This window comes from Mobula birostris, chromosome 7 (genome assembly GCF_030028105.1).
Source record: "Mobula birostris isolate sMobBir1 chromosome 7, sMobBir1.hap1, whole genome shotgun sequence".
NCBI classification, from domain to species: Eukaryota; Metazoa; Chordata; class Chondrichthyes; order Myliobatiformes; family Myliobatidae; genus Mobula; species Mobula birostris.
Window position 1 is genome coordinate 55,391,165 of NC_092376.1, and position 27,362 is coordinate 55,418,526.

At 40.4% G+C, this 27,362-nt stretch overlaps 1 protein-coding gene across 5 annotated transcripts in view; it reads left to right on the top strand.

Moving 5' to 3' along the window:
* The window catches only part of uxs1 (UDP-glucuronate decarboxylase 1), a 107,119-nt gene that overhangs the window by 64,899 nt on the left and 14,858 nt on the right, over positions 1-27,362 (top strand). For 4 of the 5 annotated variants that reach the window (XM_072263199.1, XM_072263202.1, XM_072263203.1 and 1 more), the window contains 4 exons: positions 14,078-14,121; positions 15,714-15,774; positions 16,644-16,701; positions 25,054-25,160. In XM_072263199.1, coding sequence (XP_072119300.1) covers positions 14,078-14,121; positions 15,714-15,774; positions 16,644-16,701; positions 25,054-25,160 — 270 coding nt within the window. The remainder of the gene's footprint in view (positions 1-14,077; positions 14,122-15,713; positions 15,775-16,643; positions 16,702-25,053; positions 25,161-27,362) is intronic. The other variant, XM_072263200.1, reaches the window with a different exon arrangement.

Here is a 27,362-nt window from a genome sequence, read left to right on the forward strand (position 1 = left end):
TTCATGATCAGCATACCATTAAAGTGGTATATTTTCATTCTGATACTGAGGAATCCACTCTTTCAATACATAATCAAGATCTTAATTTTTTACTTTATGCTGAATTTTTCTGTTTTTCATTAACTTCTGTTCATTACATGTGAGGTCACTTCTTGGAACTCTCTGTTGTGCGCAGAGATCCAGGCATCACCTGGTACCTTCCCAATGCCTTATGGAATTTTCCATTTGTGAAGTCATGTGAGTGGTCAAAAAATTTTTGGATTTTGGACTTTCAAACAAGGGGTGCTCAAACTATATTGTGATATGGTATAACTGCTTATTTGTCCCTTGTTAAAGCAAGCCTAAATGTTGCCAAAGCCAAGATCTTAAGTTCTCTAAAATCAGAGAAAGTTATCTAGCCGAGTAGTAGGACTCCATCAAACAGTTCTAGTCCTAATTTTGTAACAACAGGCCTTTTACAGAATAAATGAAGAAACTTGTACTTTGAGCTATATTTCACTGTATGTTTCAATATACATGTACATTAAATGAATCCAAGAAGTATGCAGGCTTAAAGTTCAAATTGATTGCTTTCAGATAATTGAAATTCAGTCATTAGTGCGAGAACACAGTCTATGGAGCAAAATGGTATAACATCCTAGGATTGTTTTGTGTAGCTCTAAACATTTCATAAATATTTTAAAAGGATTCATATATGTAAACATTTTTATTAATGTTCATAACGCATGGCCAAGTGGTTAAAGCGTCGGTCTAGTGATCTGAAGGTCGCTAGTTCGAGCCTCAGCTGAGGCAGTATGTTGTGTCCTTGAGCAAGGCACTTAACCACGCATTGCTCTGCGACGACACCGGTACCAAGCTGTATGGGTCCTAATGCCCTTCCCTTGGACAACGTTGGTGGCGTGGAGAAGGGAGACTTGCAGCATGGGCAACTGCCGGTCTTCCATACAATCTTGCCCAGGCCTGCGCCCTGGAAATCTTCTAAGGCGCAAATCCATGGTCTCACGAGACTAACGGATGCCTATTCATAACCTTGTAAATTGCTAGTGATGTTAAAACAAACAAAACCTCTGAATTAGTAGGAAGTCATCAGTGCCATCCTTGGAATGTTGGTTTCTTTATCTCACCATATTCTAAATAAGCTTTTGGCTTGAACTTGATGAATGCCCTGTTCCTAACGAGCATATTGTTATATCAGCATAAAGGAAGAAAACGCAGGAAATACTTAGCTGATTGGGCCACATCATCGGGAAGAGAAATTGTGTTGTGATGAAGGGTCTCATCCCAAACTATTGGCTCTTTATTCCTGTCCATTGATGCTGCCTGACCTGCTGAGTTCCTCCAGCATTTTGTATGTTAATCTAAATTGTGATCAGGTTAAGTTTCTGAATTTTTATTTGTTCTGTCAGGTGAAATCAACCTTGGCAGACAATGCAAAGGTTTTGGCAATCTATCCTGGACTTTATTACCATCACTCTAGAACATATTGAACTATTCTATCGCGCAGTGTGCTTCAGATTGTTCAGTATGTTGAAAAAATATGCTGAAATCTCACAGGTATTTTGGTGCATGGGTATTATAGGAGATTGGGGAACACAATGTCCATTCATTTGGATTATTAGAACAAAAAATACTGTAGGAATTATTTTTATGAAAAACTTGATTCATTTTAATTTCCCACTCATTGGAGTGGAAGAATATTTGCTGCATCCTCATGACTTGTATGTAATCCTTTAAGGTTTTTGGGTAGACTTTTAGGTAATATCAACTTGTTTCAGGGAACTTGATCATCAGACCTTTGTGTCTCCGGGCTTTCTTTGTCCATTCATCTTAGACTACTTGCACATGCTTCTTTATCCCAAATATAGAAAGATTCATCAGAGTACCAGAACAACTGGTTATATAATTTTACTTAGAATTTGATATCTCTCATCCAAATGTGTGAAAACTTGTGCATGTGTTATGTGATAAAATACATCACTGTTGAAGTTAGTAATTACTAAACTTCCCCAAATATTCTTTAGAAGGTGGTGGTGAGCCACCTCCTGGAACTGCTGCAATTCTTACGATAACAGTACTCCCACATTGCTAATAGGGAGCTCCAAAATATCAACCTTGCAGTAGCAAAGCAGAAATACTTTTGTAAATCATGATAATGAGACACTTGGTGACGATATTTAAATCGATGTTCCCACCATATGTCATAGACTTGTAAAATGCCATCAAGAATGGAATACTAATCAAGTGGTTGATTTGTCCTTGATGTTAGCTGTTGATGTTACTTATCCAGACAAGTGGAAAGTATTTAACTGTAATGCCCTGGTTCATATCTTTCCTGTTATGCTGTAGGTATTTCACTTAGCAGCTCTGTAAGAGAGGCTGTTCTGCTTTCAGCCTGTTTGGGTTACTGTTGAACATGAGGGATGGTAATGGAATGTGTGCCATCCAATTAGCTGGAGGTTTTCTTGGTCAGGGATAATAAGGTTGAGCTTGAGGTTTTGTTTTGTTTGAGAGGAGATGAGGAGAGAAGATGCTGGGGAAAACTGGTTGTAGCATACGATCAGTGGGAGACCTGTTTATTTGAGATGGATTGCAAGTGAAGTTCAGAAGGTGGTGTGTGCTTTCACGTAGACCGAGGGTCCAGTGCGTGAGTGACAACGAAGTTCAAGATGAGCTCCAACTTGTGGGTATTTGACTGTTTAATTAGAATGGACCCTTTTCTTTTTGTTATTCATTACTAACCTTTCAGTTAAGATTGATAAATATAATTCCTTTAATTGTATGCAGTGTACTGTCTGTTATTTTGTGGCATTAATTGTAACAGGGTAGCAAATGACACAGCATCCACACAAACAGGTTTGGGATAGGATCAAGCACGGCTCAATCTCATGAGTTTGGAGGGGCCGGAGGTTGTCTTTCCTAGACTTACACAGCCAAGGAAACCGGGGTGTTTCATTACCAAACTCCTGACTCGCCATTTGTAGAAAATCTTTCTGTAGTTGGGAGGTGAATTACCATGCTGCATGGGCATTAGGTTCTTCTTAGCCTATTCAATATATTTTAAATGTGTGCCATTTCCTGTTAGAAATAGCAGCTGACAAAAGGGGCACCTGTGACCTTTGTGATTGATGGGATTTTTCCTTGGGTGAATGGTGAATTTCAGTCAGAGCAAGTACTGTCAGAGAATGAAAGAGGGAGCAAAACGGGTAGAGCATGAAAATAAATATTAACTTTTAATTTTGAAGTTTAAAGAATGATTGAAACTTAGTTTAAATAGTTAATGTATTTATGCCAGAGAGATTGATTTGCATTGTGATAAGAGGGATATTTTTGTTAGTAATTATAAGCCCTTGCTTTTTGCAGCATGATTAATGGGCAATGAATGTGCAAGTCCAGTCATTTTTTTTATAAATAATAGGAAGGTTAGTAATAATAAGCATTTGTGGAAAGAATGAGCAGAGCAGCATAGATTAGTCAACAAGTTTGAAAGATTTACAGCTGCTATATCTCATCCCTTCAAAATGCCAACCAGTTTGAACATTTATATGGCTTAATGTTTTAAACTAGGCATTTTTTTTCCAACAAGATGTAGTCGATTATTCTCACATATTCATAGGGAGGTTGCATTGTGGGTACAAATGCTTAATAAATATAATACATCGTCTTGAGTTTTTGTTCGTTCAAGGGATGAGAGCTTGGCGGGCTAAAGCAGCATTTAATTGCCAATTCCTAATCAGTCCAACATATAATTCTCCATAACTTCCGCCACCTACAATGGGATCCCACCACTAAGCACATCTTTCCCTCCCCTCCCCCCCCACCCCCGGCTTTCCGCAGGGATCGCTCCCTACGCGACTCCCTCGTCCATTCATTCCCCCCATCCCTCCCCACCGATCTCCCTCCTGGCACTTATCCTTGTAAGTGGAACAAGTGCTACACACACCCTTACACTTCCTCCCTCACTACCATTCGGGGCCCCAGACAGTCCTTCCAGGTGAGGCGACACTTCACCTGTGAGTCGGCTGGGGTGATATACTGCGTCCGGTGCTCCTGATACGGCCTTCTATATATTGACGAGACCCGACGCAGACTGGGAGATCGTTTTGCTGAACACTTACGCTCTGCCCACCAGAGAAAGCAGAATCTCCCAGTGGCCACACATTTTAATTCCACGTCCCATTCCCATTCTGATATGTCTATCCACGGCCTCCTCTGCTGTAAAGATGAAACCACACTCAGGTTGGAGGAACAGCAGCTTATATTCTGTCTGGGTAGCCTCCAACCTGGTGGCATGAACATTGACTTCTCAAACTTTCGCTAATGCCCCACCTCCCCCTCGTACCCCATCCGTTATTTATTTATTTATCTACACACATTCTTTCTCTCTCTCTCTCTCTCTCTATCTCTCTCTCTCTTCCTCTCTTCCTCTCCCTCTCTCCTATCTCTCCTATCTCTCTCTATCTCTATCTCTCTCCCCTCTCATATCCCTTTTGCCAATCAACTGCCCAGCTCTTGGCTCCATCCCCCCACCCCCCGTCTTCTCCTTTCATATTGGATCTCCCCCTCCCCCTCCCACTTTCAAATCTCTTACTAGCTCTTCCTTCAGTTAGTCCTGACGAAGGGTCTCGGCCCAAAACATCGACTGTACCTCCTCCTAGAGATGCTGCCTGACCTGCTGCATTCACCAGCAACTTTTATGTGTGTTCCTAATCAGTCTTGATGGTTTATTATTATCACGTACTACGATACAGTGCTTGTCTTGCATACTGTTCATACAGATGAAATCATTGCACAATGCATTGAGAGAAAATGAATAAAACAATAACAATCCAGAATAGACAATTGGATCATATGACATGTGAGCAGAGTTAGACCATTCGACCATTGAGTCTGCTTTGTCATTCGATCATGGCTGATTTATTATCCTTCTCAATACCATTCATCTGCCTTCACCCCCTAACCTTTGATGCCCTTACTAGTCAATAACCTGTCAATCTCCTCTTTTTAAATATACCAATGACTTGCTCTCCACAGCTTTTTGTGGCAATGAATTCCACAGATTCACCACTGTTTTGCGAAAGAAATAATGAATCAAGTGTAAAAGCTACAGAGAAAGTGCAGTGCAGGTGAATGATAAAATGCATGAGGTCAAGTCCATCTTATTGTACAAGGTGGCAAGCTGTCACCTTGAACTGTTACAATTCTTGAGGTGTGTGTATATCCAGAATGGTCTTAAGTTCTAAGATTTTGACTCCGCAACAGTGATATATTTCCAAGTCAGGATGGCGTGTGGCTTGGGATACATTTCCATGCTTTTACTGCTCCTGTCCAACTAGCTCTTAGAGATTGTAGATTCAGAAGATGCTGTCCAAAGAGTCTGGTGTGTTGTTGTGGTGGTGATGGTATAACCTGCTGCTACTGTGCATTGCTGGTGAAGTAAGTGAATGATTGTTGATGGGATGCCTAACAAACAGGCTCCTATATTTTCTATGGTACCTAGCTTCTTGAGTGTTGTTGAAGCTGCACTCGTGCAGGCACGTGGAGAATATTCCATCATACACCTGATTTGAGCTTGGGAGATGGTGGACAGGCTTTGTAATTTGGGAAGTGAGTTATTTGTCACAGGATTTTTGTTTAGACTCTGACCTGTGTTGTTTTATTTTGCAGTCATATTGTGTAACCAGAATAATGATTGTGAGGAACTTGGTAATACCATTGAATGTCATGGAGTGATAGCTGGATTTTACCTTATTCAATACTTCTAAGCCTGGCCTTTGTGTAATCTGAATGTTACTCATTGCCTATCAGGCCAGGCATGGATATTGTCCAGGTCTTGCTGCATTTGATAGGGGACTGCATTACCTGAGGAGTTGCAAATAATCGTGAATATTCTGCATGCATCAATGAATCATTATTTCTGACCTTTTGATTGAAGAAGCAGCTGAAGATAGTTGAGCCTAGGACACAACTCAGAGGAATTTCTGCAGAAGTGTCCTGTAGCTGAGATGATTGGCTACCAGCCATCATATGCCGTGGTAGCGTAGCGGTTACTGCAGCACTATTACAGCTCAGGCTGTCGGAGCTTGCAGTTCAATTTCTATGTTATTTGCAAGGAGTCCTTACATCCTCTGCATGGAATGAGTAGGTTTTCTCCGGGTGCACTGGTTTAGCCAGAGCACCTTGATGCCATACTCAAACAAATGCGGCCTTGAAGTTCCTGGATATAAATTGTATGTAAAAGGTCTAATAGCCAATTATTTCTGTTCAATGTCCTATGAAAAATCTATAAATTTGTTTTAAAAAATTCTAGTATCCAATTAAACATCGGCATTACAATAAACTTTTAATTCCCAATTTTCAAACTAAATAACAGAAATGCTAATAAAAATGAAAATATTTAAATGTATAGCTTAATTGCGAGATTGACTTAAAGGCATTAGTTGTTTCACTATCAGTTACTTTTATCACAATTTCCATTTTCCTCACTTTTTTGTTTATTTGTAATGTATTTCCAACATTTTGTATGTGTTGATGTATTCTTTTATTTGAAAAACTCAGTAGATCAGGCAGCATTTGTGGAAATGAAAAAACAGTCATGATGAAGGGTCTCGGCCCAAAACATCAATTCTTTTTCTTACGCAAACAACAGGAATTCTGCAGATGCTGAAAATTCAAGCAACACACATCAAAGTTGCTGATGAACGCAGCAGGCCAGGCAGCATCTCTAGGAAGAGGTACAATCGACGTTTCAGGCCGAGACCCTTCGTCAGGACTAACTGAAGGAAGAGTTAGTAAGAGATTTGAAAGTGGGAAAAAATTCTTTTTCTTAGATGCTGCTGGACCTGCTGAGTTTTTCCAGCATCTTGTATGTGTTGATGTATTCCTTATATTTGTACAAATATAAAGCCACTAACCATTTTTTTTTTCTAGTAAAGTTTTCTGGTAATAACTTATGAGTGTTGAAGCACTTCAGTAGGTACATTTAATGTCAGAGAAACACAGAAACATAGAAAACCTACAGCACAATACAGGCCCTTTAGCCCACAAAGCTGCACCGAACATGTCCTTACCTTAGATATTACCTAGGGTTACCCATAGCCCTCTATTTTTCTGAGCTCCATGTACCTGTCCAGAAGTCTCTTAAAAGACCCTATCGTATCTGCCTCCACCACTGTCGCCAGCAACCCATTCCATGCACTCACCACTCTCTGCGTTTTAAAAAAAAAAATACTCCTGACATCTCCTCTGTACCTACTTCCAAGCACCTTAAAACTGAGCTCTCTCGTGTTAGTCATCCCAGCCCTGGGAAAAAATCTTAAGAAAGAAATTAGAAAAGCTAAAAGAAAGTACGAGGTTGCTTTGGCAAGTAAGGTGAAAATAAATCCAAAGGGTTTCTACAGTTATACTAATAGCAAAAGGATAGTGAGGGATAAAATTGGTCCCTTAGAGAATCAGAGTGGACAGCTATGTGTGGAACCAAAAGAGATGGGGAGACTTTGAACAATTTCTTTTCTTTGGTATTCTCTAAGGAGAAGGATATTGAATTGTGTAAGGTAAGGGAAACAGGTAGCGAAGTTATGGAAACTATGATGATTAAAGAAGAGGAAGTATTGCTGCTTTTAAGGAATATAAAAGTGGATAAGTCTCCGGGTCCTGACAGGATATTCCCTGGGACCTTGAGGGAAGTTAATGTAGAAATAACAGGGGCTCTGACAGAAATATTTAAAATGTCTTTAGAAACGGGGATGGTGCCAGAGGATTGGCGTATTGCTCATGTTGTTCCATTGTTTAAAAAGGGTTCTAAGAGTAAACCTATCAATTATCGGCCTGCAAGTTTGACGTCAGTGGTGGGTAAGTTAATGGAAAATATTCTTCAAGATTGAATTTTTTGAAGAGGTTACTAGGAAAGTTGACGAGGGTAAAGCGGTGGATGTTGTCTATATGGACTTCAGTAAGACCTCTGACAAGGTTCCACATGGAAGGTTAGTTAGGAAGGTTCAATCGTTAGCTATTAATATTGAAGTAGTAAAATAGATTCAACAGTGGCTGGATGGGAGACGCCAGAGAGTAGTAGTGGATAACTGTTTGTCAGGTTCGAGGCCGGTGACTAGTGGTGTGCCTCAGAGATCTGTACTAGGTCCAATGTTGTTTGTCATGTACATTAATGGTCTGGATGATGGGGTGGCAAATTGGATTAATAAGTATGCAGATGATACTAAGATAGGTGGAGTTGTGGATAATGAAATAGGTTTTCAAAGCTTGCAGAGAGATTTAGGCCAGTTAGAAGACTGGGCTGAAAGACAGCAGATGGAGTTTAATGCTGATAAGTGTAAGGTGCTACATTTTGGTAAGACTAATCAAAATAGGACATACATGGTAAATGGTAGGGCATTGAAGAATGCAGTAGAACAGAGGGATCTAGGAATAATGGTGCATAGTTCCCTGAAGGTGAAATCTCATGTGGATAGGGTGGTGAAGAAAGCTTTTGGTATGCTGGCCTTTATAAATCAGAGCATTGAGTATAGGAGTTGGGATGTAATGTTGAAATTGTACAAGGCATTGGTAAGGCCAAATTTGGAGTTTTGTGTACAGTTCTGGTCACTGAGTTATAGGAAAGATGTCAACAAAATAGAGTACAGAGAAGATTTACTAGAATGTTACCTGGATGTCAGCACCTAAGTTACAGAGAAAGGTTGAACAAGTTGGGTCTTTATTCTTTGGAGCATAGAAGGTTGAGGGGGGCTTGATAGAGGTATTTAAAATTATGAGGGGGATAGATAGAGTTGACATGGATAAGCTATTTTTCCATTGAGAGTAGTGGAGATTCAAATAAGAGGACATGAGTTGAGAGTTAGGGGGCAAAAGTTTAGGGGTAACACGAGGGGGAAATTTACTCAGAGAGTGGTAGCTGTGTGGAACGAGCTTCCAGTAGAAGTAGTAGAGGCAGGTTCAATATTGTCATTTAAAGTAAAATTGGATAGGTATATGGACAGGAAAGGAATGGAGGGTTATGGGCTGAGTGCAGGTCAGTGGGACTAGGTGAGAGTATGCATTCGGCACAGACTAGAAGGGCCGAGATGGCCTGTTTCCGTGCTGTAATTGTTATATGATTATATGGTTAAAAAGCCTCTGACTATCCACACGATTAATGCCTCTCATCATCTTATACACCTCTATCAGGTCACCTCTCATCCTCCGTCACTCCAAGCAGAAAAGGCTGAGTTTTCTCAATCTATTCTCATAAGGCATGCTCCCCAATCCAGGCAACATCCCTGTAAATCTCCTCTACGCCCTTTTTATGGTTTCCACATCCTTCCTGTAGTGAGGTGACCAGAACTGAGCACAGTACTCCAAGTGGGGTCTGACCAGGGTCCTATCTAGCTGCAACTTTACCTCTTGGCTCCTAAACTCAGTGCCATGATTGATGAAGGACAATTCACCGTATGCTTTCTTAACTACAGAGTCCTTTGAGTGTCCAGTGGACTCGGATCCCAAGATCCCTCTGATCCTCCATACTGCCAAGAGTCTTACCATTAATACTATATTCTACCATCATATTTGACCTACCAAAATGAACCATCTCACACTTATCCAGGTTGAACTCCATCTGCCACGTCTCAGCCCAGTTTTACATCCTATCCATGTCCCGCTATAACCTCTGACAGCCCTCCACACTATCCACAACATCCCCAACCTTTGTGTCATCAGCAAATTTACTAACCCATCCCTCCACTTCCTCATCCAGGTCATTTATAAAAAATCACCAAGAGAAGGGGTCAGAGAACAGATCCCTGAGGCACACCACTGGTGACCGACCTCCATGCAGAATATGACCCATCTACAACAACTCTTTGCCTTCTGTGGGCAAGCCAGTTCTGGATCCACAAAGCAATGTCCCCTTGGATCCCATGCCTCCTTACTTTCTCAATAAGCTTTACATAGGGTACCTTGTCAAATGCCTTGCTGAAATTCATATACACTACATCTACTGCTCTACCTTCATCAATGTGTTTAGTCACATCCTTAAAGAATTCAGTCAGGCTTGTAAGGCACAACCTGCCTTTGACAAAGCCACACTGACTATTCCTAATCATATTATACCTCTCCAAATGTTCATAAATCCTGCTTTTCAGGATCTTCTCCATCAACTTACCAACCACTGAAGTAAGACTCACTGGTTTATAATTTTCTGGGCTATCCCAATTCCCTTTCTTGAATAATGGAACAACATCCGCAACCCTCCAATCCTCAGGAACAACTCCCATCCCCATTGATAAAGCAAAGATCATCACCAGAGGCTCAGCAATGTATATAATCTACATCCTGCAATTCTTTTTCTTTGCAAACATCCAGGAAAACAGAGGAGTGCCCCAAAGAATGAATTACAGTTAAATGTTAGAACCCCAAACCCCCCCCAACTCCCCACTCCCATGCATAAGCAGCAGCAAAGCAACAACCACCCCTCCCTCCCCACCAGCAAAAAAAGCATCAGTGCTCCCCCACTGAGCACTCAAGTGTGCAGCAAAGCATCAATAAAGACACAGACTTGCAGTACCCCAAAGTCTACTCATTCATCCAGTATTCGACATACCACATTCCCTCTCCCTCTCCCTCTCCCTCTCCCTCTCCCTCTCCCTCTCCCTCTCCCTCTCCCTCTCCCTCTCCCTCTCCCTCTCCCACCCCCTCCCCCTCCCCCTCCCCCTCCCCCTCCCCCTCCCCCTCCCCCTCCCCTCCCCTCCCCCTCCCCTCCCCCTCCCCCCCTCCCCCCCTCCCCCCCTCCCCCCCTCCCCCCCCTCCCCCCCTCCCCCCCTCCCCCCCCTCCCCCCCTCCCCCCCCTCCCCCCCCTCCCCCCTCTCCCCCCCTCCCCCCCTCCCCCCCTCCCCCCCCTCCCCCCTCCCCCCCCTCTCCCCCTCCCCTCTCTCCCTCTCTCCCTCTCTCCCTCTTTTATTTATATATATATATATATATAAAAGGGGAAAAGGTGTTGCTGTGAGGGGAGACATAACAAAACATCTCGCTTATTTATGGTATTAAAAGTCTGTTGCGTCGCTTCTTCCGAGCTCTGGGCACACAACCGGCAGCAAGCTCGCTGCTTTCAATCTACCGTCTCCCACAACAAAATAGTTTTTGCAGCGGCACCGACCTCGAGTCCGCCCACCTCCAGAGCCACGAATTCCCTGAACCCTGGAGGCACGCTAGTCTCCTAGGCCGTGACCTTGGCATATCGAATACGGCCTGTCGTGAGACCCCTGAGAGCAGGTCCCATTTCTGCTAAGAACCGAAGGCAGCATGTAACTCCAGGTCAGGGTCTTCAAAGGAACCCTGAAAGGGAAAAATAGAAATATTAAATGAAGATACTAAAGCATTTGATTAGAATGTCAACATTCCATTAATCTGTTTGTGAGTTTATGTGAAACTATCTATTAACTTTAAAAGATTTTACACCATTTTCTTGGTCATTTAAAAAAATGAAGATCTTATTTAGTTCAAAGTAGATGACTTGATCACATTGAGTTCCATTGGACAAAGTTTTACTTGTTTATTTAATTAAGGTTGTCCATCTGCAGCATTCACCACCCACTTTGTAGCAGTGTAATGTCAGTTGAAGCTATTGATATAATCACTATTCTGGTTTCCAGATTATTAAATAGAGAAAAATAGAAGTCCCGTTAATCTTGCTTACATCCTGAATAATTTCTAACCCAATATCCATCCACGCTCATAATTTGCCAGAATTCATAGACATCGTGGTTTTCCATATTACAGAGAATTATTAAATAAAAGGTGGGTTACATTAGTTGATATGGGAACAAAATGGCAAAAATTGAGGATTATCTGAAGTATGAAGAGAATATTTTAATTTGCATCAAAGTTATTTAAACAATGTGCTAAGATAGAGATTAGAAATTCAGAAGAAATTCTGGTAAGTTTTTGAAGCCAAAGGCAGAGGGATGCAGCAAAAAGGTTCAAAACAAGAGTTTGATGTTTCCTAGAACAAGCACGGAGGAGATATATTTAATGCTGACCTTTCTATTGTAACTGCCGTGACTCATACCTATCTCTTTGGTAACATAAGATATAGTTGAATACTGTATAAATAACCAGATGTATCTAGAGTGCAATCAATTACAGAAGTTTAAAATTTTTTAAAGCTTGTACATCCTTGTTTACAGGTGACACTAGTTAACATTCATTGAAAAATATTGAAATCTATTTGCTCTTATTCCCTGCCTTTTTAATCATCATTCTACCTGTATTTGGTTTACATATTTGTTTAAAATTACTTTGTAATGTTTTGTGTAGTTAAATAATTGACTACTTTCCAGAAGTCCCATTTATTCAGTTCGTTTATTCTTGAAGAAATAGCTTTGATGCATTTTTACATGGACTAGATAGCTCTTTTATTTAAATGTAACAATTGACTGAATAGAATTGCGATGTCCAGTAAATCCAGTAGAAAAGAATGTACCAGACATCTGCCATCCAGTGTATAGAAACATAAAATATTTCCCAATTTCGTTTCTGAAAGACCCTGAGGTCAAAGTTCAAAGTAAATTTATTATCAAAGTATGTGTATGTCACCATATACAACCCTGAGATTTGTTGACCATGGATGTCACGTCCTAGCTGTCTACATGATACATAAGCCAGGATGTCCCTATGGAGAGCAGCTGTTGCCCATGTAATAAACATGAGAAAGTCTGCAGATGCTAGATAGCAGGCTTCCCCTCTCCTCAGCAGCTGATAAAACCAAAGGAACAGCAGAGATGAATACAGTTTAGCACCAGCTGTGTTGCAGGATTTGCCATTCAGCATTGAATTCAATGTAGAGACTCCAGCTCTGGATTTTTCCTCAAGGTGTACTCCCAAAATCTTCCCCATGGGTGGGTATAGCTGCAAGGCAGTGGCGGTTTGAGATCAGAGTTTTCCTTCTCCTAGGTGAGCTGCCAACCACAGCTAATGAGCTCCATCTTCCCAAAGTGACTGGTTTTAAGACACCAGTAACCCGTCTTTGCCCCTTTTCCTGTCAGTAGAAACTGTTCAACCAGGCTTAGTGGCTAAGCCATTCTTGAAGGCCAGGAGCTGGAACTGGTTGTCAGAGGCTAATTGAGACGCACACCACTGGGAGCATTTAATAAGTAGTGGGAGCTTATGCCCACTACCACCCCTGGCTATAACAACCTCAAGGAACCTTTTTTAAACCCCCCCCCCCCCCACACACACACACCTTTTTAGATAGAATGCCCCCACCTACCCCAACGTCCTTGGTTTCCTAACTTATGGAAACACTTCACTTCTATCTAACCTAGTATTGTTCCTCAATGTTTGGGAAAACTTGGATAAATTACCCCTTAACATTTGAATTTTCAGAGAAGGCCAATTGGTGTATTCTGTCCTTGGCATTTAGCTCTTGCAGCCTAGGTTATCATTCTGGTAAAACTGCTCGGCTTATCTAAGGCTAATTTGTTCTCCTAAGGTGTGGTGGCTCAGTATGCTCCAGTAGTGCATGTCTAACCACAACTTAAATTCTCCTGCTTTGCATTCTATTGCCCTTTTGATTATTGCCTGTACCCCTCATGAATGTAATATGGATGAGCTTTTGTTTTTTAAACCATCTATTAATAATTATGATATGTCCTTTTAAATTCCAAAGTGGATGACCTATCATTTGAGTACTTCAGAAAAACATTTTCCACAATTTTGCCATTTCACTCTTTAAAATATATCTCTTCCATCTATGCTGTTTACTGTGCAACTTTTGTGACATTGGTGAACGCTGGTATTTGCCCTTCCTTCTGTCCCATCCTCCAAACAGTTTTTTAAAAAGTGCATCGATGCAACATGATAGATTCAGCTGATATCCATTAATCCTCTATCCAGCTGCCTATTAGATGGAATCTGAAATTTCAGTCATAAACAGTCATATTTTTGGATAGCAAGAAAGCTCTTAGAATAAGATGGATTTTAAAATGTTACTCATTGTTAGAATGCCTTCAATTTATAAACTACTTTGTGTGCTTGGTTTTATTTTTTAAGTAAATTTGTAGGCAATAGGATTTTTTTGTGTTATTGTTCACAGGTTTATGGTTCAGGCTCTCAGACTAGATCTTTCCAATATGTGAGGTAAGCTATGTTTCATGTGTAGCATGTCCTTATTTTGATAGATAAATGAGATTAATTTATCAAACATTTATGCATATTAAATTTGCATTTGTTAGAATAATAAAACACACTTGGGTCAAGAAAGGTCAAAAGAAAGTTTGGAAGAATAATTAACGTGGGGAAAAAGTGGGAACTTCTATACACACGAGATTATCACAGTGAGCTGGAGATTTGGGAGTTGAGACAGAGTTGTGTTTGAGGTGGGAGTCATCCTTATGTGAAGAGATTTGTGGAAGCATGCCATTCATGTTCTTTGTCAGTGAAAATGGAAACAAGTACACTCTTCAAGTTTCATACGTTAGTGTGAGGGGAAGTTCAAGTCTTGATAGTAAAAGGGCCGGGAAAGGCCCACCAATTCTTCAAAAGAAATGCCCAGGGCCAATTAATTGCAGGAAAATACTGCAACTCCTGTGACAACGGGTTTCATTGTAAATTAATCAGGAGCAAATAATGAAGCACTGTGGTGTCAGATGGTCACAGTATTAAGGTTGTGAACTAGATATTTTTTTCCTTCAATAGAGTAGGGGATTGTAGGCTTTGCAGTTTCTTTACCATAACACTTGGATTTCCTTAAAGATCAACAAAGTTAGTTAAGGTTCTGTTTGAAGCTGTTGTTTAACATTGAATAGCTTTTCAGGGTTATGCTCACACTGACTGCTTGCACACAACCATCAGAACCTCGTTCGCTCAAAATTTTACATATAATATATGGATTAACATAATGTAAGACTTGACATCTTTTTACGATTTTGTCATACTTCACATTTTCTCAGTAAATTGCTATTGGGCATAATTATTATAATTTGCCAAAGAGTTATTTAATGGAATTTTGAAGTCTTCATACTTTACAGAAAGCTGGGTTTGAACTTAATTTATTTTATACTAAATGTGCGGTACATTTGATTGTATGTTTTTAGAACAAAATTATGTGCATTTGAGCTATAATAGTTAAGGATTATTAAGTAAAATGATTTAATAGAATTTAAACAACATATTGTCTCATTAGCTTTTAATGCACCAGAGATATGTTTATTGCAAATGTAATTAGCAGATTCTTTGTGGCACTGTTCATGAGTCAGAATTTTGTACATTCATTTTATTGATACCAATTGAGAGCTGTTATAGAAAGTAAGAGTGGCAAGTAACAGGATGTACATTACTAAAGGCAATGTTTCCTGAGTCAGATTTGTTATCACTGGCATATATGACTTGAATACCAAGCTGTAATATTGCAAATTTGAAAATTCCTTCCAATTTATTAAAACCCAAAATGTTCTATGAAATATTAACCATAAATATATTTGGTACTTATATGAATATTAAATTACCTTTTCTACATGAAGTTAAATATGGATTGAAACTTGAAGTAAATGTCAGAAAATTTTGTTTACGTTGAGTTAAAAAGCTATAAAAGCTGTTAAATTGTCCAGTGTTATCTAATTTTATTTCAAATTACAATGTTTTCATGTTCACTTTAACTACATGTTTAGATTGTTGATAAGCCACATGAAAATGCAACAAATTTCATTTTAATATTTAAAATTTGTTTATAGCGACCTTGTGAATGGATTAGTGGTTTTGATGAACAGCAATGTCAGCAGTCCCGTTAATGTGGTATGTAAAGCTTCAGTAAATCATAGTCCAAGTGTTCATTTGAAATCATGGATTTGACAGTGCTATAACTAAAACTGGATAAATCCTATGATAGTTTTGTCATCCTAAATGTTAAAACCTTATGTTCCTAATTGTATTCTATCAGCAAATAATAATGTAACTTACCAACTTGCAGTAAAGGGACATAAGAATGCAGTTGCTCAGTTCTTTAAAAGGGACAGATTCATGAATCTGTTTATGTCTTTTACAATGTTTATGCTCTAAAGTATTATACATGTTGTTCAAGTGCAGAATACATAGGAAAAGGAAAGATTAAGCTGCATTTGGTGTGCAGTAGGGTTTTCATATGTTTATTTTGGGACAATTGACAAGATTTAAGGAGAGGATGCACACAACATTAGAAACTTTTATAAGGAGAGACTGGAACAGTGACAGAGACACCTCTCTAAATTAGACTTGGGGATTAAGGATGAATTAGATTGATGTTCATACAAATAGAAAAGTGGTACTTGGCCTACTTTATCCCAACAAATATCTGAATAGGGAGTTGAAACCATTACAGGGAACTGTGTTTGGCAGTGGGCGAAACTGAGAATTTGGCACTGCAAGTCCATTGCGCATTTTGTTTTTCAAATAAGCATTTAATTATATGCATACTATTCTACTGAGAGCAGCACCATTTAATTCATGTGCATGTATGTGGCAAATGATTCAGCATGGATTCATATTTGTTCTAATAATGTGTGAAGTATTTTTGTAATTTAATTAAAGTGTATATTGCTATTAAATTCATTCATAGCAAGTGTGCAAATAAAGTTGTTGTTTAAGTTGGCAGTTGTCTTCAAATGCAAACTGTTTTCTTTTCACAGGGAAACCCAGAAGAACACACCATTCTGGAATTTGCCAAATTAATTCGGAGCCTTGTTGGTAATTTCATTCTGCTTATTTGGGTATCTGGTGAGGAAAGGAATGTCATTCCAGGGGAATAAATCATTTGATCCATCTAATCAACTACAGTCTTTTGGCTAATAATATAACATACTTTGTCTTCTAATCCTTGCAATCAGCCTGTGCATATACTGAGTTTTCAGAAATTACAATGATTGCTTTCAGAATTTTCTCATCTATTTTCTTTGGATTTATAAGGCTCCAAAGCCATCTTAATCATTCTATATCCACTGAATATCTATAGGTTTTTCCACCACTAATTGCTTGTCTTTAGCCATTGTCTTAATTTCCATTTAAATATTTTCTTGTCTATTTTTTTTAATGTCACAGTTTTTTCATTTTGTCTTTACCACCATCAGACACGTTCAGCTTTTGATGGTTGGTTCTCTGGGGAAAACCTTACTTCAGGAAAAGTCCAACCAGGCTTTGCATGTTCCTGTAGGCAACGCTCAGCTGAAGTCAACCTGTTCTGGATTTGTCAATGGATCCATCAAATGTCCCAGTGGAAGGTTTATCTCATTTAATAGGGTACCTTAAAATGCAAGATTTTCCAAAGGAATAGTTTGGGGAGAAACAACCTATATCTGTATCCATTGGATATTTGGATAAATATTTAAAATTGAGGATATTCAAAATACTGCAGAGAGATCAGGCTGGTAAGCAGAGAATTGACACATATATTGGAACAAAAGGCCATCAGGTAGTGCACATTCTCTTCTCTAGTATTACTTCATAATTAATAGGGGAATAATATTACTAACATTTTCTGTGTTACTCTGTCTTTGTAAGCATTTTGCTGAGGCTTGTGGCTGATGAAATTTTCCCCTTCTTTAGGACTCTTGGCTGCAATGGAAAGCTATGATCACTGTCATCTTTATTAGCTTAGATTTGGTTCTATGTCCCTGATGGATTAAGATTTGTACTATTGAGGTCTTTAAGCAATTGGAAATTTTGTGTAATGACTGGTGATTTTCCCAAGATATTGTGAGTAGGGCAAAAATTTACTTCCTTTTCAGAATATGTTTTTATATATCTTTCAAATGCCTGCAAATTTAACTGCCTTATTCTTATCTAAAACAAAGCCAGGGACACCTGCAGTGAGGTCACTTCCAATCCCACACTGGTGCCTCTGGATTCTTTTAAAGACTGGTCTTTAGCTGCTTTTGATTTCTTATCTGCATCCTACAGCATAATTCAAAAATATCAGGTTCCATACAAACACTGACTAAATACAGCTCTACCTTAGCATCACTTCTCTTGACCCTCTATAACTGCACTTTGCCAGGCATCCAGTATCAGAAGAGCAGAATTATTTAATAATTAAATATTGGGGGTGCGGGGCGGGATTGAACGCCATTATCTTCAATCCCATCAGTTACTGTCTACGTTTTTCTGAAGCTCAGTCAGAGTTTTTCGGTTGTAGAGCCAAGTTATGCTTTTGCCTCCATAATATCTCCATCACCAAAATACCCCTCTCAGCAATACTTTCGTTCTCTCTGGACATGATTCCAGTATTCTGCTGGCTGGCATTCTTTCCTCCAGACTGCTTATTTTTTTCACTTGTGCATCTGCCATTCACCTGTCTGATAGTACCTGAAACATGAAATTCTCACCCAGTGCTTTGTACACACAACCCATGTCTCTTTAACTCTGGCCTTTAACTCTGTTTTTGTTGTCCACCTTTAATTCTAGCCTATTGCACATTCCTAATTAATATTGCCTCATCTGTAACTGCTTGAATACTCTCCTCCTCCCCCCCCCCCGTCCTCCTTGTATAAAAAAGACACATCATCTCACTGTTTTTTGGATACAAAAAGTAATTGTAAAAAAGTGTGAATGAGACTCCCAGTGAGAATGTAAATGAATCGAGAAATTTGAACTTAGAGGTGTTGATAACTCATGGGTTCACTCTATTCAAAAACTATCACTTAACCAAGTTTTACTTTGTATGTCACCTTTAATCTGATAGCACTCCTGTCAAGCATCATAGGGAATTTTGCAGTGCTAAAAACTTCCAAGTGCAAATGTTGATGAGCTATCAATGCCACTGCAAATGTTATTTTGACTATAGATTCAGAGTGGTATGTGGAAACCAGCCCTTTAGCCTATCAAGTCCACGCCAAACAATACCCCACACATTTTCACTAATCCTCTACATTATTCCTTTTTTTTATCTCCCATATTCTCATCATTCCTCTCCCACTCACTTACAGCTAGGTGCAATTTAAAGTGGTCACATGTCTTTAGGAACTAGAGGAAGCCCACACGATTGCAGAGAAAATGTGCAAACTCGACACAGGTAGCACTTGATGTCAGATTGAAACCAGATCTCTGCTATGTGGAGTAGCTGCACAACTGTGTTGCCCTATATATTTTTTATGAGATATGCAAATCAAAGGTTGATTTCACCACTGGTGCCAGCAAAGTAAAAGTGCCTCAGTACTAATTAAAGCGAATCAAAGTACCTGGCTCTCAAGGAACTGTACGAGACCATCAACACGCTGGAGACTGCACACCCAGAGGCTGCCTTCATCGTTGCCGGTGACTTTAATCGAGTGTCACTGAGGAAAATCTCTCCAAAGTTTTGTCAGCACACCCAGGTGAGCACTCATGGAGATAACACACTTGATCACTGCTACACTGTCTTCTGCAATGCTTACAAAGCTCTCCTTCGCCCAGCTTTTGGAAAATCAGATCACTCTTCAATCCTGCTTCTGCCGACATACAGGCAGAATCTGAAACAAGAGGCGGCCATAGTTAAAACTGTCCACTGTTGGTCTGACCAATCGGCCTCCATGCTGCAGGACTGCTTCGATGATGTCAACTGGAATGTCTTCCATGATGATGATGCCTCCGAGTTCACTGATGGAGTCATGTGCTTCATCCAGAAGTGCATCGACGATGTTGTCCCCCAGAAGTCTGTCAGGGTCTTCCGAACCAGAAACCCTGGATCAGTAGTTCCGTGCGAGCAGCACTTACAGAGTGACATCGCTGGCGATCAACTAGAGCTCAAGAAAACTTGCTTTGATCTGTGCAAGCTATTGAGGCTGCAAGACAACAATATAGGGAGATTGAGTCAAGATTCACAACGAATAGCACACGTGACTTGCGGTGAGGGCTGCGTACCATTGCAAACTTCAAACCCAAACGTTGTGGTGCCACCAGCGTTGTGGCCTCTCTCCCAGATGAACTCAATCGTTTTAATGCTAGGTTCAATGTTGCTAACTCTGAGCCTCTGAGAAAAGCCACCACTACAACCTGCAACCTGGTCATCTCTAAGGCTGAGGTACGCAGATGTTTCCAATACGTGGACAGTCACAAGACTGCAGGATCGGACGGCATCCCGGGGCAAGTACTTGGGGTGTGTGCAGCACAACTGGCACGTGTGTCTACGTGCCTGTCACACTCACCTCAATAATACGCAAATACTTTGAGAGGCTGGGCAAGGATTACACCTGCAGCATGCTACCACTCAAACTGGACCCCCTACAATTCGCCTACCAACACAACCGATCGACAGATGACGCAATAGCCACTGCTCTACATACTGTCCTTACGCATCTGGATGCTTATGTGAGAATGCTGTTCTTGGACTACAGTTCAGCATTCAACACCATAATTCTATCCAGGCTCAACAAGAAGCTCAGAGACTTCGGCCTTAACCCTGCCTTCGGCAGCTGGATCCTGGACTTCCTGTCAGATCGCCAGCAGGTTGTAAAAGTGGGCTCCCTCACCTCCAAACCTCTGACTCTCAGTACAGGAGCCCCTCAGAGCTGAGTACTGAGTCTCCTCTTTTACTCCCTGTATACCCATGACTGTATTGCCACCCACAGCTCCAATCTGCTAATTAAATTTGCCCCAACGACACTACATTGATTGGCCTTATCTCAAACAATAACGATGTGGCCGACAGGGAAGAAGTCATCTCTCTGACACAGTGGTGTCAACAAAAAAAATCTCTCCCTCATGCCGCAAAAACAAAGAAGCTGGTTGTGGATTATAGGAGGAATGGAGATGGGCTAACCCCTATTGACATCAATGGATCTGGGGTTGAGAGGGTAAACAGCTTCAAGTTCCTTGGCATCCACATCACAGAGGACCTCACGTGGTCTGTACACGCCAGCTGCGCGGTGAAAAAGGCACAACTTTCACTTCAGACGTTTGAGGAAGTTTGGTATGGGCCCCAATATCGTAGGAACTTTCGACAGGGGCACAATTGAGAGCATCCTGACTGGCTGCATCACTGCCTGGTATGGGAACTGTACCTCTCTTAATCGCAGGACTCTGCAGAAAGTGGTGCGGGCAGCCCAGCACATCTGTGGATGTGAACTTCCCATGATTCAGGACATTTACAAGGACAGGTGTGTAAAAAGGGCCTGTAGGATCATTGGGCACTCAAGCCATCCCGACCATAATCTATTCCAGCTGCTACCATCCTGGAAACGGTACCACAGTATAAAAGCCAGGACCAACAAGATCGGGGACAGCTTCTCCACCAGGCCATCACACTGATGAACTCATGCTGACTTGAGTGTACTCTACATTACATTGACTGTTCTACTTATTATAAATTACTATGATTGCACATTTAGATGGAGACGTAACAAAAATATTTTTACTCATGTATGAAGGTTTGAAATGATTTAGAAGGAATTACAAATTCCCATGGGTCTGGTCCATGGGTTGAGATTCTGAATTGGAGAAAGGCCAATTTTGATGGTATCAGAAAGGATCTGATAAGTATGAATTGGAACAGGCTGTTTTCTGGCTCAGATGTACTTGGTAAGTGGGAGGCTGTCAAAAGTGAAATTTTGTGTACAAAGCTTGTGTGTGCCTTGCAGGATAAAAGTTGAAGATAACAGGTTTAGGGAACCTCGGTTTTCACAAGATATTGAGGCTATGGTTAAGAAAAAAAAGATGCATGGCAGATAGTAATAAATGAGGTACTTATGTACTTATGGAGTATAAGAAACGCAAGAGAACACTTAAGAAAGGAATCAGGAGGACTAAAAGAAGGCACGTGGCCAAGTGGTTAAGGCATTGGTCTAGTGATCGGAAGGTCGCTAGTTCGAGCCTCAGCTGAGGTGGCGTGTTGTGTCCTTGAGCAAGGCACTTAACCACACATTACTCTGCGACGACACCGGTGCCAAGCTGTATCGGCCCTAGTGCCCTTCCCTTGGACAACATTGGTGGCGTGGAGAGGAGAGACTTGCAGCATGGGCCAGTCTTCCATACAACCTTGCCCAGGCCTTTGCCCTGGAAACCTTCCAAGGTGCAAATCTTGAGGTTTCCTGGTGGACTAGGTGTAGGAGAATCCTGAGGATTCTACAGAAATGTTAGGAGCAAAAGGATTGCAAGGGACAAAATTGGTCCTCTGGAAGATCAGAATTGTAATCTATGCGTGGAGCCAAAAAACATGGGGGAGATCTTAAATGGATTTTTTGCATCTGTATTTATTCAGGAGACAGACACAGAGTCCAAAGAAGTGAGGCAAAGCAACAGCAAAGTCATGGACCCTATGCAGATTACAGAGGAGGAGGTGTTGCTATCTTGAGGCAAATTAGGGTGGATAAATCCCCAGGGTCAGACAAGGTGTTCCCTTGGACTCTGTGGGAGGCAAGTGCAGAAATTGCTGGGGCCCTGGCAGAGATTTAATCATCCTTAGTGACAGGTGAGGTACCAGAAGATTGGAGGATAGCTAATGTTTTTCCACTGTTTAAGAAAGGCTTTAAAAATAGACGAGGATATTATAGGCTGGTGAGCCTGACGTCAGTAATGGGAAAGATATTCCATGATCAAATATGAGTATTTGGATAGATGGGGTCTGTTCAAGGATAGTTGGTATTGCTTTGTGCATGATAGGTCGTGTCTGACCAATCTTCTAGCGATTTTTGAGGAAGTTACCAGGAAAGTTGATGAAGCCAAGGCGGTGGATGTTGTCTACATGGACTTTAACATGGCACTTGACAAGATCCTACGTGGGAGGTTGATCAATAAGGTTCAGTTGCTTGGCATTCAGGTTGAGATAGTAAATTGGATTAGACACTGGCTTTGTGGAAGAAGTCAGAGAGTGGTAGTAGATGGTTGCTTCTGATACCAGAGGCCTTTGACTAGTGGAATGCTGCAAGGATTGGTGCTGGGTCCATTGTTTGTTATCTATATCTATGATCTGGATGTTAATTTCGTTAACTGAATCAGCAAATTTGCAGAAGGCACCAAGCTTGGGGGTGCAGTGAAGAGTGAAGAAGACTATCAGAGTTTGCAGTGGGATCTGGACCAACTGGAAAAATGGCAGAGTGAATTTAATGCAGACAAATGTGAGGTGTTGCACTTCAGTAGGACCAACTAGGGTAGGTCTTGCACAGTGAACGGTAGGGCACCGAGGAGTGTGGTAGACAAAAGGATCTGAGAATACAGTTCCATAAATCATTGAAAGTGGTGGCATAGGTAGATAGGGTCATAAAGAAAGCTTTTGGCACATTGGCCTTCATAAATAAAAATATTGAGTACAGGAGATGGGATGTTATGTTGAAGTTGTATAAGACATTAGTGAGGCCTAATTTGAAATTTTATGAACAGACTTGGTCACCTACTTACAGGAAAGATGTAAATAAGATTGAAGTGGCGAGAGTGAGCAGGTTCAAGTTCCAGGTGTCAAGATCTCTGAGGAACTAACCTGGTCCCAACATATCGATGCAGTTATAAAGAAGGCAAGCCAGCGACTATACTTCATTAGGAGTTTGAAGAGATTTGGTATGTCAACAAATACATTCTAAAACGTCTGTAAATGTACTGTGAAGCACATTCTGACAGGCTACATCACTGTCTAGTATGGGGGGACTACTGCACAGGACTGAAAGAAGCTGTAGAGGGTTGTAAATTTAGTCAGCTCCATCTTGGGTACTAGCCTACAAAGTACCCAGGATATCTTCAAGGAGCGGTGTCTCAGAAAGGCAGCGTCCATTATTAACGACCTCCAATACCCAGGGCATGCTCTTTTCTCACTGTTACCATTGGGTAGGAGGTACAGAAGCCTGAAGGCACACACTCAGTGATTCAGGAACAGCTTCTTCCCTTCTGCCATCTGATTCCTAAATGTATACTGTAATTGATTTACTTATTTATTATTATTATTTTATTTTTTCTTCTGTATTATGTACTGCATTGAACTGCTGCTAGGTTAACAAATTTCATGACACATGCCGGTGATAGTAAACCTGATTCTGATTCTGAAAGAGCACAGAGAAAATTTGCAAGGATGTTGTTGGGTCTGGAGGACCTGGGTTACAAAGAAAGATTGAATAGGTTAAGGCTTTATTCCTTGGAACATGGAAGATTGAGGGGAGATTTGATAGAGGTATATAAAATTCAGGGGTATTAATAGGGTAAATACAGGCAGTTTTTTCCCTCTGAGGTTGCGTGGACCTGCAACTAGAGGTCAAGGTGAGAAATTTAAGGGGAATGTAAGGGGAGACATTTTCACTCAGAGGGTCATGAAAGGATGGAACTAGCTGCCAATGCAAGTGAGGTTGATTTCAACGTTTAAGAGAAGTTTGGATAGGTACATGGATGGCAGGGCTATGGTCCGGGTGCAGGTTAAATGGTTCAGCATGGACTAGATGGGCCAAAGGGCCTGTTTCTGTTCTGTACTTTTCTATGACTCTGACCCTATCTCCTAATCTGGTAACTCACCTGTAGCTAATGAAGAGCCCTAGCAATATGCTCTGTTTGTCATAGTATTCTGGGATAGCTTCCAGTAGGCGCTAGGGATTTATCCATGTTAATCAATGCCAAGTGTCTCGAACACTTTCTCCTTCCTGGCACAGATATATTCCAGAATATTAATGTATCCCTCCCCATATTCCCCATCTTCCTTATTGGTATTGTCTATGGAGAATGAGATGTATTCACTTGGAATCCTACTCTTATCTAGTGGCTCCTCACATGGATTTCCTTTTTGGCCCCTGAAGGAACTCTTTCCATAAGCAGCAAGATAGTACTTATCGATTTTTAGGATTCTCCTTAATTTAATCCTGCTTGCCAAAGTCTTGGCCCTAAATGAGACCCTTGTGGAACTAGTTATGTTTGATTTACATCAGTTTTGATTACCATGGTACTTCAGGTTACGAATGCAAGAGTGCAGTTATTTTCAGTGCTTTCTGTAAATGTGATATGAAATATTTGGAGATGCAAGTTAAAGCCATTTTCACAGCTTTAACTCATCCTCATTGTACCAGAAAAAGTAAGCCACTTGGTTATTCAGTCTTTCTTTTTAGTTCAAACTTAATAGCGTTATGTTGGAGTTGAGGTGTATTATTTTTTTCTCTCCAGCAGGGAGCAGAAGTGAAATTTTGTCACTTCCAGAAGCACAAGATGATCCCCAACGAAGAAATCCAGATATCAGAAAAGCTAAATTATTGCTGGGATGGGAGCCTGTGGTAAGGATATATTGATTCCTCTATTTACATGACAAATCATGTAATTGAAAGTGTGTAATCATGAAGGAGGTACAGAAACCTGAAGGCACACACCCAGCGATTCAGGAACAGCTTCTTCTCTTCTGCCATCGATTCTTAAATGGATATTGAACCCATGAATGCTACCTCACTTTCTTAAAATAATAATTTCTTTTTTTCCACTTTTTAATTTATCTATTTAATATATATACATTTACAGTAATTGACTTATTTATTTTTTCAATATCGTGTTTTACATTTTGCTGCTGCTGCTAAGTTAACAAATTTTATGACATTATGCTGGTGATATTAAATCTGATTCTGAATTGAAATCATATTATTGAGAACTTTTTTTCCTAAGTGTTCTAAATCATTTTTGCTGGTTTACATCTAGTTGGCTGGATTTGCCATGACACTATTATTTTTATCTAGAAATGTGCTAAATGACAGTCAATGCTGAACTTAAATTCTACAATCAGTTTCTTGAGATGTGGTCCACAGAAGTTAAGCAGGAGTAATTGGCAGGTGCAAATTGGGAAAGGTGCAATCATTTTGTAGCCAGATTATCCTTCCTTGGGTAAGGAGGCCAAAGCCACACTGTTCTCCAGATGTGCTGTCAACAGGGCTGTGAATTACTGTAATAAGACATCCTTGCTTCTGCACTAAAAAAAATCTATCACAATAAGTTTCCCTTCTTTACTGCTTGTTGGTGGCAGGAATGCTTAGGTCCCTTTTGTACATCAGTATTTAAATCTGTTACCATTTAAGTTATTTGCCTTTCTGTTTTCTTGTAATTAATGGATGTCTTCACATCTACCTACATTTCTTCAATTTTTTCTAAATTATCTTAAAGTCTGTTTCTATCCTGCTTGCAATTCAGTTTCATGTTGTCGGCAAATTTAATTATGTTAGCTTTGTTTCCTTTATATACTGTATTAATAATGTTATATATAATATTACATATATTATTAGTATATACTGTATATAAAATGAATTTCAGGGATTTAACCCACAATCATTGCCTGCCATTGTGTAAAAGGCCCATTAATTTATATTATGTGGAACAAATTTCAGTTCATGCAAGCAGATAACTTCTGATCCCATGTACTTTAATTTTGCACACTAATCTCTTGTATAGGGCTTTATCAAATTCATCCTTATTACAGTCAGTTGGCTTCTATAGGCAGGCCATATTGTTCACATGCCCAACCTTAGCCTCCTTAAAGTGATTCCAAGCTCAATCACAAAAAGTAGATGTATACCCGGAAAGAAAGGTCCCTCTCACAGCAAGAATCATGGGCACCACAGTTAGCGTAGTGGTTAATGTGATGCTATGTACAGCTGGGACGTGGAAGTTTGGAGTTCAATCCTAGAGTCCACTGTAAGGAGTTTCTGTACCTTCTCCCTGTGGAATGCGTGGATTTTCACCAGGTCTTCCAGTTCCTGCTCACAGTCCAAAAACGTACCAGGTAGGTTAATTGGTCATTGTAAATTGTCCCATGAAGAGGTTTGGGTTAAATTGGCGTTGCTGAGCAGTGTGGTCAAAGAACTGAAAGGGCATTTTCTGTGCTGTATTTCTAAATAAGTAAAAATAAGAGTTAGGAAGGGGATGAGGACACTGGGCCCCCAGTCACAACTGCCACACTTCATTTGCAGAAGCACAAGGACCAGAGGTGAGAAGTGCTTTGTTCAGAAATCCTCCTTGAAATGTAGTTTCTTCACTGACTCCGAAAATCCCTAAACCGCTATCATTCAGAGTAGAGGAGGAGTCATTTGCTTTGGTGCACATAGAAAACCCATGTAAACAGCACAAGGCATGCATGATCTACAAATTACTTGCCTAATTACTACAGTCTATCCTTACAAGACCCTCAATTCTAGGCAATATCGTGAATCTCCTTTGCATTTTTTCTAATATTACCTCATCCTTCCTGTAGTGTAGTGACCAGAACTGTATACAATATTCTCTGTGTAGCCTGGCTATTGTTTTGTGCAGCTGCAAAATGCCACCCAAGTCTTTTTTTTTAACAAAATGCTTTGGCCAGTGAAGGCAAGTATATGGAATGCTGTTTTCAGAGAGCTATGAACTCACACCCCAAGCTTCACCTATATTGCAACACTTCTGAAACCCCACCCATTTACTGCATATATCTCATTAATACATGATATCTGAAAAATGATGTT